At 38.7% G+C, this 12,359-nt stretch overlaps 1 protein-coding gene across 1 annotated transcript; it reads left to right on the forward strand.

The window, feature by feature from the left end:
- Nucleotides 1-996: 996 nt before the first annotated feature.
- On the forward strand, nucleotides 997-10,524 carry LOC101486598 (uncharacterized). Its single transcript, XM_004573836.5, has 8 exons — nucleotides 997-1,107; nucleotides 4,249-4,533; nucleotides 4,763-4,842; nucleotides 5,163-5,340; nucleotides 5,469-5,525; nucleotides 5,652-5,729; nucleotides 8,209-8,465; nucleotides 8,626-10,524. The coding sequence occupies exons 1-8, from the start codon at nucleotides 1,029-1,031 to the stop codon at nucleotides 8,713-8,715; spliced, it is 1,104 nt and encodes a 367-aa protein (XP_004573893.3). The 5' UTR covers nucleotides 997-1,028; the 3' UTR covers nucleotides 8,716-10,524.
- Nucleotides 10,525-12,359: the final 1,835 nt, after the last annotated feature.

Consider the following 12,359-nt stretch of genomic DNA (forward strand, 5'->3'; position numbering starts at 1 on the left):
TAAGATTAATAATAAATAACAATAAGATTTTAGCTGCTACCTTCATCTCTTATAGGAATCGGCAGAGATGGTAAAACAAAAGCGGTCATTGAGTTCCATGGCATCATGGGAAACGTAGGAAGAAGTATTTTTGAAGCCTTACCCACAGTCTGGAGTAAAAATAAACATATATTGGTATGATGGTGGATGGTTGTTTTTTCCTTTCATTAAAAAAACCCTCAAATTTGATGTTAGCTTCCAAAAAGTGGACAACAAAAAGATTTACATTTTAAAGTTTTATTAAAATCCAACAGGGACTTAACATTATGAGGGGGAAAGTGTCTCACCTCTACAAAGATTAATCAATTCAGCATCTTGAACTTTTCCCGGGGACAGAGCAGTGGTGCAAAGGCAACATGGACTTGTGCAAACACAAATGCACAGCTCTCCTTTACGTGTACGTGCAGGAGTATCTGCAGGTGAAACGTGTGCAGTGACGGCGGCTGTCTGACCTTTGACCATGGCAAACCCTCAGAGGTAAGAGCTTTAAGCCTCCACATGATTACAGTTTCAACCTTTTAACTGCAGGTGTTTAACTGGAAACAAATGCAGATATAATGTGTTCTTACATAACTTTAACTGTCATATTACATACTCGCTCATGGTTTTATGAGCTTTTATATTTCTCACTTGCTTTTGTTTTAAGTTTTACAATTTCACCTGCTACCCAGATTTTAGCAGTTTGGTGTTTGAACTTCTGGTTACCTTTTGAACATCTCTAATAGGAGATCACAGATATATTTATACTGCTGAACTCAAACTAAAAAAAGATGAACTCTGTCTTCTAAGTGTGACATTTGCTTGGCTTGCTTTGTTCTTTATCTGTGACAGCAGATGAGGCCTCTTGGATCACTTCCTTTCAAAACCATATATGCGCACACACGTGCGTGTACGGTGGCACACACACACATAAAATATGTGAAGTTACTGCGCTCTGACAGGAAATAACCTCGATAATGGAAAGAGGCTGTTCTTTTTAGCTGAATGTGATGAGAACAGTGAAGAAGATGGCTTCTGCTGTCAGCATCGCTGCGTTTCTGCTCTGCTGCTGCTTCGTTTCCTCCACAGGTATGTTTCAATCAATCTGTTTATTCTGTCAGGTTGAGGTTTTTATTGTTAAAATCCAAACTTATTGGTTTACATTTATACCATTTTTTTTTGTCAAGGAAATACTCAATTGAACCTCTCAGCCATGGGCGCTACAAAGATACTTATCCTTTAAAAATACCCACAGAATGCAGTAAAAGTCTATATTTCTGTGTTTCTGTTTGAGTCTCTCAGTGGAAATCTATTTTGTGACTGTAAATAATATAGAAAAACCATTAAAACTACTTTTTTTATTTGTAGTAAACTAAACAATCCAAAATATTTTACCAGTCCTTTAAATATGATTATTTTATTGAGGAAAAACTCAATAAAACTAAAGAGGAACTAACAAATGACCTGTAGTAATACTGTTGGATAGGGCTGCTGACATGAGCGAGGGTGAAGGTTTAGTTCCTGCTGAGGTTTTGGGTGTGCAGGGTTTGTTTTATTATCATTATTATTATTTTTTAAAAACTTGACTCTGCTTTTCTTTTTCTATAATTGCTTCAAGCTTACTTTCCTTTTAGGTTGTGCTTTCATGCACATTCAAAAAAAGAGGCATGTCTTTGATTTTTGGGGGTGAACTGAAAACCTCGGCCATAAATACATCAATGTTAGACAAAAGAAACAGTCCAGAACGTTCTGCAGACGAAACCCATCGCTGCTGATGTGGTAACTTTGGTCTGAGATGGGGATGAACAGGAAGCGATGCAAAGGTGCAAAAGTAGAGGTGACCCATAGAAGCAGCGAGCGCTCAGCGCAGAAAAGGAGCTGTGAGAGCTGAACAATGGAAAGGATGAAGAATTAAAGTCATAAAAAGAGCAAAAAAAAATTACACTCAAAAATGTTTTAATAAACTGAATTATATGAAATTGCATTTATGAATTTTTATATCAATATATATGAACTAATGGGTTATAAGAACGTTAAAAACATAGAATTTTAAAATTTAGTTTACGTCCATCAAATATTGTAATTCTTAATTTATGGTCACAAAACAAACTAATGAAAGTTGTTTCTGATGTAATTAAATCATAAAGATTCCCTTCTGTTCCCCCTCTTTCCTTTGAGCCGTTTACGTTTAAATCATTTCATGTTTATGTGAATAGATCTGATAAATGCTCAACAGGAGGCGAATTACAAAAAGCAGTTAAGTCATTTCTGTTGAACATACTGTGCATCTTATCGTTGCTGGTTTTTAAATGTCACCTTCTGCTGAGGCGTAATGATGGCGTTGGTGTCTGGTATATGCAGCCTTCACACATTCCTCTATTGTTTGTCAGCATGACAGTTTGAAACGGGGTTATGAACTGCAAAAGCGACTTCACCCGTCAATACGGAACAATTCTGTGAATTTTTGTAGAGGAAACAGCTTCTTTAGAGACCAAGTGACTCATTCTACTCATGTTACTGCCATAAAAATGCTTGTGATTGCAGTTCATTGTCAAATTTGAATCCAATGCTTTATATCACAGTTTATTTCAGTTAACATGTATTCTCGTAAGTGGAAGCTGTTGCTCCTCTGCTCTTCTGCAGGATTTATATGTCATGAGTTACATCATTTCACTTCTTCTTGGTTCACTGTGAGAGGTTTTGATGATTTCAGCATGTTAACAGCTATGTCTGATCTTAATACGGTGTAGTGCTGTCTGTTGTTAGTCCTTATGTCCTTTTTTAAAATGTTTTCTTAAGTACACATAAAAGAAAAAACTACATTTCTGGTGATGAGCTCTTGTAGTTGACAGGAAGTGGAAGGTATTCAAAGGTTCACATTGCTGAGTCTAACTTGTGGTTTTCTGATTTAGAGCAGAAAAACACTTTTGTTTAAAGTTAAAGAAAACGGTGGTTTTGCTGAAATATTATTTATTTTTTTCATTTGCAATAACAAAGGTTTAGGGTAATTACTAATGAGCCACTTTGTGTCCTCCTCTGAGAAAAGACTCACGCAGCCACGACTAGTGACTCAAAACGAGGTTTGGCTAGAAGCTAATTTTTTATAATCATCCTGGAAAATATTAATGTTGTGCTTCATGAGAACATGACTTATATAACCACTCATTTCCTGTGGTTCCCTTCACAGAAATTGAAACTGTGTCAAAGTTGTTCACTGATTGCAAAACCTATTTTACTGAGAACTGTTTTTACATATTCGTGTATTTTGTCTGCTCAGCACCTCTTGATCTCTGATAGATTCCAGTCACCTCTTTAAACATTTACAAATAAAATATATTGATGGCAAACCTTTCACCTTTAGCGCATGTTTAGATGAGGATGCCATCGCTGCACACTGTGGTCTGAAGAGAGACAACAGGATGAAATGTAACCATCATCCAGCCTCAGTGATGGAGTAAAGTGATGTGTGCAGGACGCCCACAGAATATAATGTTACAGACGTTTGTCAGCTCAATCAGTCGAAACCAACAATACGCAACTTCTTACTGACATTATGTGACTAAAATACAACTGCTAACTTTATACTGAAATACCAGCTGTATTCTGGTGACTTGTCAACTTGTACATTGTATCTGAATGACATTTGACTGATTTTGTACGTTCATGAGTAGAGTCTCACAAAAAGAAGTCACTCAGAAAAACTGGGACATACAGGAAGTCAGAAAATGTGTTAACAAGCTCTGTACCAACTCAAGCAAGGCATTGTAGACATGTTTGCAGAGAAGCAGCTACATTCAAGTTCCAGGGGAATTGAGCATTAACAGTACACAAGTCTTTGCTGTAAACTGGTTGACAGAGTGGTGGAAAAAAACTATTAAAACTTGATCAAAACCCATCATTAATTTAAGAGCGGTCCATCGTAGTGCCTGAAAAATGCACAGGAAATGGTGTTAGTTCGAAATGAACTACTAACCACACCGTTAATGCTTAATACTTCAATTAGTCACAGTCATGATGTCATGACAACTAGTTTTGATAGATCTGTAGATGCAATGAATTTTTGACTTTTGCTAGTTTAAAACTAGTAAAATCATAAACTTGCCCTTATGTTAACAGAATCATAATTTACCTCAGCTCTGATATATAATTCTTCAGAGCTTTTGTAACATGACTAGTTAATTTTATACATCTATTTTTTTGTCTTTCTTCACTTTCCTTTCTGTTTCAAAGGCTCTCAGGATGATTGTGTGTACGCTGCAACTGGATCAAGCTTTACTGTGCCCCTAAAATATGAGTTGAAGGAATCAGATCAGCTGAAATGGTTCAAGGACGCAAGGATAATCTTTCATCGCAGACAGAAACAGGTGATCTTAGGGAAAAATGATGATGTTGATTCAACTGGATCACTAAAGCTGACACAACTCACCAAAGACAAGTCAGGACGATACAAACCAGAGGTTTACACAGAGGGAATAAATGCGGGGGATTTACCAAGTGTGCATTTGTGTGTATTAGGTAAGTAACAACACATTATACATATATTCATTGTGTTTGTACTACTTATATCACAACAAGCAAGTGTGCTGATCCATCAGAAGCTGTTTTAGTCAGATACTATAATTAAGAGTAAAGTCTTTGGTTTTATTATAAAGTCACTGTTCAGTTTTATCAATCAACAGCACTTGTTATTGTAGAAAAGCAGTAGTTTATATAATGTTGATATAATCACATTTTCTGTACTCAGATCCTGTGCAGAAGCCCACAGTGACGAGGACATGTACACCTGATAAGACAAAAGTCACTTTTACTTGCAATGTTGGTAAGGTGAGGACATTGTTTATTGTTGTACTCTACAAATAACTGACTGATAATTAAGTTGTTGAAGAATATGTGGACATAAGCTTCATTTCTCCTCCACTGAAACCAAACATGATTTGAAGTGTGCTGTCTACAAGCATTTACTCAGAGATGTTGTTTCAGGAAGTTGTGTTTCTATGTATGTATTATTTAATTATATAGGCTTGGAAATTATTGAAAATGTATGAAAAGATTATTATATTTCTCATTTTGGTCAGGTTGGACTTGTTAGACTTAAAATCTGAACTAACTAATAATCCACTAACTAATTGTCTGTTTGTCTACAGAGTGAAAAAAATTTTCAGATCAAATGGTTTATGGTTGATAAAAAGACGGCAGAAAAAGAGATTGTCAAGGACCTGACAAGACCAGTCAAAGATGTGCTGAATGCTCGTTTCTTTTGCAATGTTTCTAACCGCGTCAGCTCTGAGACCAGTCAGCCTGTTCAACAAGACTGCAAGTTCTGTACGTATTATGTGTTATCAAGGGTACAAATGTTCAAATGTGCCTTTTTCCATGTTCGTGAACTGAAGTGGTCATTTTATTGAGCTCATATGTTAACAAGATACTTTTCTTCTCCTTTTATTTTAAAGCTTTTCCTGACACACTATTTGGAATTAGCATCTGGGTTTTTGTGGGTGGTGGAGCAGGTAAGGTTTGTCTTCTGCTTAAAATCTTGACATCATATTTGGGGCTATGGTGTGAAAATGCATAGGAAAGCTTCTGTTTTTTCACTCTTACATCTAATGCAATTTGCTGTTATTACTCACCATCAGGTATTGTTCTGGTGCTGATCCTAATTGTCATCATTTGTTCCATCCGGACCAAACGGAAGAGGCGTTTGAGACTAAAGGGTAAGAATGTGCTTATTTAAAATATAAGCTGCTGTGCTCACAAAATATCATAATACATAATATATATTATTCATATATTATTTACATTTAAATGACTTATATTTTTACTGGGCCAAACAAATCTCCATTTTTTTTTCATTTACTTATTCATTTACATAACTTGCCAAATCTTCCATGTCTGTGCCAAACAGCTTGTTCTGCTACTGACTTGTTTTGACCTTTTGTCTTTTTGCTGCTACAAGTACTGATGCTGGTACTCAGGCACTTGACTGTCAGCACCTGTGGACACTGCTACAAAGGCCATGGTGTCTGAGCATATGTGCAGTAGAGCCTAAACATGTGCAGGGACATTATGTATGTGAGTTGAAAGTTTTCCGACAGCACTTGAATCGCAGGGTTAAGGTGTGGAGAAGACACAGAGAATGGTACGCTGATTGCTGCACCAATAGGGTAACAGTTTCCGTGATGTTGTGTGACTGCCTCAGTGACTGTTGTGTGACGGCCTCAGCTTCAGTGCAGAGAGATATTGAGATACGATTCTTCAGTAGTGGCAATCTTTTGTTTCTGCTGTCTGGGACCAGACTCTTTCCTCCAAGATGACAGTGCTCACCCGCACAGAGCGCAGTTTATCAGAGAATAACTCCAGTGTTTGGGAGTGGAGAGGATGAAATGGCTTGCCTCTAGTCCTGTGCTCAAGTGACTAACACATCCACATTTGGTTGAGGAATAGGATAGAATCCCACAGCAGTGTATGAGCGAGCTGGTGACCAGTATGAGGAGCAGGTGCCAGGCTGTTGTGGCTCTGTATGCTTCTTCTACATGCTACTGAGGCTAATGAGGCCAGTGTTTGTTAAATGAACAACTGAATAAATTGCAAATATGTCTTGTTTCTTCAGACTTCAATCATCCAATCCAATAAATTCTGACTCCAAACAAGAGTCACCTGCAGCTTAAGCTGGTTAAGTCTGTGCATCGTCAGAAAGCATATTCTTTTTTATAACACTAGGTGGAGTTTGAGTCAGGTTTTTATGTGACATGTGTCTCACAGAGCTCACTATCTGTTGAGCTATTCAGAAGTGAGTAAATATATAGTTAAAACTCTCAGTTCTCTTTTTTTGTTGCTGTTCCAAAACACTTTGTGCCACTTATCATGTCACAAACTGAATACAGCGATGCATTCAGTTTGTGACATGTCGTTCTAGAGAAACACTCACATAATACATCCTGTTATTGCCATGGTTTTCTGTGGTGGCTGACTTTCCACTCTTTCATTTACAATGTGCTCCATCTGTCAGACTCTAAACCAGCTCTTATGGGCTGGGTCTTTAAACAAGATGATCCAATAATGGGACATTAATGCTAATGCCTTCCAAGACATTAGCATTAAATCAACTGACACTAAATACACCTGGAAGTTATGGGATTCAGAGGCTATTGGTGGCTCTTCCTGACTGATGTTGCTTCAGACCTGTTGCAAGACCATGGAGAGGATCATACTTCACCTTCGCCCACTAGTCGGCAGAGATATAGATCCGCTGAAATTTGGTTACCAGCCGAACATTAGGGTGGATGATGCTGTCACCTACCTGTTGCATCGGGCCTTCTCTCATCTGGAGAGCGCCAGGTGCACTGTGAGAGTCATGTGTTTTGATTTCTCCAGTGCCTTCAATACAATCAAACCCTCAGTGCTAAGGGAGAAGATGCAGGGAGTGGGAGTGGACCAACAGCTGTCCTCATAGATTAGGGTTTGGACATTGAAACGGTGGAGGAGTACAAATACCTGGGTGTTCACCTCAATAACAAACTGGACTAGTCCACAAACACAAATGCACTCTAAAAAAAAGGTCTATGTTGTCTCCACCTGCTACGGCGGCTGAGATATTTTGGGGTGAACAGGACTCTCCTTGGGACATTTTATGACACTGTGGTGGCATCTGCTATTTTCTATGCAGTGGTGTGCAGGAGTGGTGGCAGAGAGGAACAGAGAAAAACTTAACAAACTGGTCATGAGTGCCAGCTCTGTCCTGGACTGTCCACTGAAGTCCATCGAGCAGGTTGGGGAGGAGAGGATGTTGTCTAACCCAGCGGTCCCCAACCCCCGGGCCTCGGACCGGTACCGGTCCGTGAGTCGTTTGGTACCGGGCCGCGAGAGTTGAGGCTCAGGTGTGAAATGTATGGTTTTCAGGGTTTTTATCGGTTTTCAGCGTTATTTTGTTATCGTTTTTATCGTTAACTCTGTTTTCCTGGGTCTTTTCACGTGTGTTATGAATAACTCTTCTTTTTTTTCCAGTACGGGTAATAGTTTTATTTTGTTGTATTTTTCCGCGACACCTTAAAGGCCGTGAAAATATTGTCAGGCATCAACCGGTCCGTGGCGCAAAAAAGGTTGGGGACCGCTGGTCTAACCTAACGTCCATCATGGACATCACCTCCTTATGATTCTGCAGGTCTGACCTGTCACCTATATTTGCTTTAACAGATGAGAGGGAGCTTCGCTTGCAGTGGGGCAATCAGGAACAACAACATCATCATCATCAGCATCATCATCAGCATCATCAACATCCAAATCAAAATAATTCTGATCAGCATCATCACCCCCACCACCATCAGCAGCAGCCGGCAGGCAACACCGGCCCCCGACAACATCGCTCTAAACAGCCACGCACCCAGCAGCGTCCCAGAGCGCCTGAGCCCGCCAACGGCCAACCTCAGCCCAGCCCCAGACGGGCTACGCAGGTAGGACACAGAAGCAGATGACACAGAAGTTTTTTAGACCAAAAATGATTTATTTTTGCTATTATTCTGACTGCTTAGAATGAAAATTGAAAACAGTAACAGTGAGTCATGTGGAAATACATAATTTAGGTCTGATACACCTTTTTTCACTCTCCTTCAGGTTTCCGCTCCAGGTGGTAACGGCGGCGAAGAGCAGCCTCCTCCTCTTCCTCAGCCCAGGAAGAAAACTCCAAAAGCACCAAAAGAATGAAAAAACTTGAGCTTAGTATATGGAAATAATTTTTAATCTTTTTCTTCATCTTTTTAAAAGCTTGTCTCAAACTATAAATCTATCTGATAATGTGACGCTGAAACTTGACCTGCCAAAGAATTATATATATAGATATTGTAATATTTGTATGTATATAACAAATATTGTGTAGATTTCAGATCCTCTTAGATCAGAAAGTGAGTCTACATGAGGAAACAGACTTCTGAAAGATGTGAGATGTTTTAAATGAACAATCAGACTATAATTTTTTTTATTTTCTTAATTTTTCATTATACTTGAGTAAATTATATGTTAAATACAAAGTAATTGTCAAAGTGTACACATTGACATTTCTGTTTAATGCAACATTATATAGAATATTGCTAGTAGTTGTTACTCTTTGCTACTTATTCCATATTTACATCCTAGAAACAGTTTTACATTTTGGGAAATACTCTTATTTTCACGTTTACCGTTATTTAGCTTCACTGCTGTTGGCATTTGTATGTTGAATACAGAGCTGAGACCAGCAGCTGGTTAGCTCAGTTTAGCTTGGCTTAGAATAGCTTAGATTCAAATAAAGTGGCTCATATGAGAATGGTAGATTTTTTTTTGCCTCTTAACATTTGAGGCTTTCTACAAATGTTTTGCCAGGTTAAGCAGGTTAAGCAAAATCTGTCAGACTGCATATAAAAGATGATGTAACCAACTGGTTTCTAAAGTTTCTAAAGACTATATACTCAAAACAAATATTCTTGGCCCTCACAGCCCAGTAAAGCCTGAACGATGAAATAATTGCCAGAAAATTCTCATTTTTTTCAAACTACAGTGGTAACTGCAAAACAATATATATCAGTTTGCATATTACATTTGGCATTTTTGTATAAAAAAGAAACTGATGATGGCGGTCTCAAAAACTCACAAAAATTGAAGTATCTTAATCGTTTTGGGCTTGAATGGGATTTTTTGAGTGTAGCTTTTTGGAACCAGGCATCATGTGCAAGGTGTGGATCATACTGAGAAACCGAGAGCCACGCCCTAAAGCATACCCTGCTTTATCACCCTGTTTGAATCAAATGGGGTCCATGTTTTACAAACTAAGCATCATGTTATGGTCATGTGTCTTGTGATACGTTTTATCAGAAAAAAAGTTTCTTCTGAGGACAAGGGAGAGAAAGGGTCGTTTTCTTTTACATCGCTGTAGAACCAAACTTCTTTTTTAAATCAAAAGAGTCGCCCCCTGTTGGCAATTAGGTCAAACTGCAGGCTCAAAGCACCTCTGCATTGGCTCCGCAGTGCAGAAGTGCCTTTAAAATATCAAACTATAAAATATCAAACTATATAATATCAAACTTTAACATTTTTTAAACCTCAAAAATGTTTTGCATACTACAAGAAAACTTGCACATTGTGAATTTTACCATCACGTATACATTATGTAAGAGTGGCTTCACTGCCACTGCAGAAACCTTTTCACACAACATAGTATTCAATTTTCAATCTAGAAGGCTCCTTCTTTCTGGACAAACTACAAAAAGAATGTCACTGCAGATTATTTCATTGTGCGAACAGCCTTTGGTGTACATGTTGCAAAAAGCTAAGGATTTGTCATTTACGTTTTTTATTTTGTAATTTTGCTCACCTTCTTATGACTGCTGTCTGCTGTAGTTAACTAAATTTTACTAGAAAGTTAACTATCCGCATTGTTTGGATTGACATGTGCGTTTGTATTTGTATGTATTTGTGTATGTGTCAGTGTAAACTGTGCACAGTGGTCTTTTTAAATAAATGGTGTCGTTATGATTTGCAGTATAAGTTTGGGAGTGAATGTTTCAAACTGCGTCATTTTCACCTCTGCACTTTTCTGAGTGCACAGAGCGATGCAAGCAGACGGTTGTTGTGTGTGATTCATATATCCTGTCTTTTTGCTGAAAATGTGTTTGTGGCTTTCTACATGCAGGCTTAGTGTGTGTGTGTGTGTGTGTGTGTGTGTGTGTGTGTGTGTGTGTGTGTGTGTGTGTGTGTGTGTGTGTGTGTGTGTGTGTGGATGATTTCCTGTACTTGTCGGTTTATAGCAACAGAAAATTGCCACATTTAGTGTCAGATTCTGTTCTTTCTTCACTAAAGTGATATTATGTTACTGTAAATGTTTTCGTTTATTGTCTGCCTTATCAGGCTTCATTGTGTGTGAACAACAATGACTGAATGATGGGCACGCCCACACAGTGCTGCTGTTCGCTTATTTTCACACCTTCCAGTGCATCTTTACATATTTTCCTCGTGTCATATCTAGAGACATCTAGAGCTGCTGTGAAAAATGCAGGGCCTGCTGCACTGTGGTGTGATCTATGTGGTGCAAAACTGAAAAGAGGAACCATTTTGATAGCTTTGCATTTTGATAATAATTATACAGTCTATGTTCAAAAGATCCAAGTTTTAGTTCAGTATTATTTGTTAACGCAAACAGGCCAAATTCCTAGACACATCCCTTCAGCTGCTCATTAACACCGATATCCAGTCTGTTAATCATATGGCACCAGCTCAATGAGACAAACCTGCTGAGGTTCAAACTGAGCATCAGAAAGGACATTTAAGTGACTTTGAACATGCCATGGTTGTTGGCGGCAGATGAGCTGGTCTGACTATTTCAGAATCTGCTGATCTGCTGAGATTTTTCCACACAGCCATCTCTAAGGTTTACACAGAAAAGACTGAAAAGGAGAAAATATACAGTGAGCTGCAATTCATAAGGATGAAAATTCCTTGTTGATGCCAGAGTGGCTCCGTGCAGCTCTGGCCCGGTGTTGTCAAAACCACATTAGTTTGCAGCAAACTGATATCACAGTGGCTATATTAGTAAGATATGCATCGCTGTTATTAATCTATGGTGTGGTGATATTGTTTGTGTTTCTCTGACTGAAAAGCATCAGCAGCATGGACTGACTGGGTTATGATGGTGATGAAAATGAATAGATCAGTAACACAATAAAAACTGAACCCAACAGTGAAGGAGATCGTCTATTTTTTGTGAGCTTTGTTTTACTCGCATGGTTTAAATACAGTGATAACTGATCATCTTTGATTCATTTCCGTTTTATTTATATATTCTCAAATAAAAACAACAGTTGCCTGCAGGTGCTTTATATTGCAAGGTAAAGAGAACCAGACGATCCCCACTAGAGTGGGAAGGAAAAACTCCCTTTTAACAGGATGAAACCTGAGGGAGGGGCAGCCATCTGCTACAAGTTTGGTAAGGTTCTGGGACTGGTCTCACTCAAGATGACAGACTATAGGACATTACTGCAGGATTTACTGATGTGTTGTGTTTTCTGGCTTTCATGGATCTCAGATCTTACCCAGCACTGTACGTCATCGTCTCCAAAACACCAAATGATTGAATATTTTATAGAAGAGTGGTTGTTCATCCCTTCGTGCCACTTTTGGAGTCACTGTCGAGGTTTGGCAGTGTGGCAGGGAGGTGTGTGTTGTGGCTCAGCTGCAGAGGGAGAGGTGACGTGGATGGTTGAAGGGGCAGCACCAGGAGAAGCTGGAGAGGTGTCGGGACCAAAGAGGAGCAATATTGTGAGCAGCTGGCACGCTGCTGGAGCAATGCCTGGGAAATTTACATTGTACATTGAAAAGTA

The sequence above is a fragment of the Maylandia zebra genome, linkage group LG23 (genome assembly GCF_041146795.1).
Source record: "Maylandia zebra isolate NMK-2024a linkage group LG23, Mzebra_GT3a, whole genome shotgun sequence".
NCBI classification, from domain to species: Eukaryota; Metazoa; Chordata; class Actinopteri; order Cichliformes; family Cichlidae; genus Maylandia; species Maylandia zebra.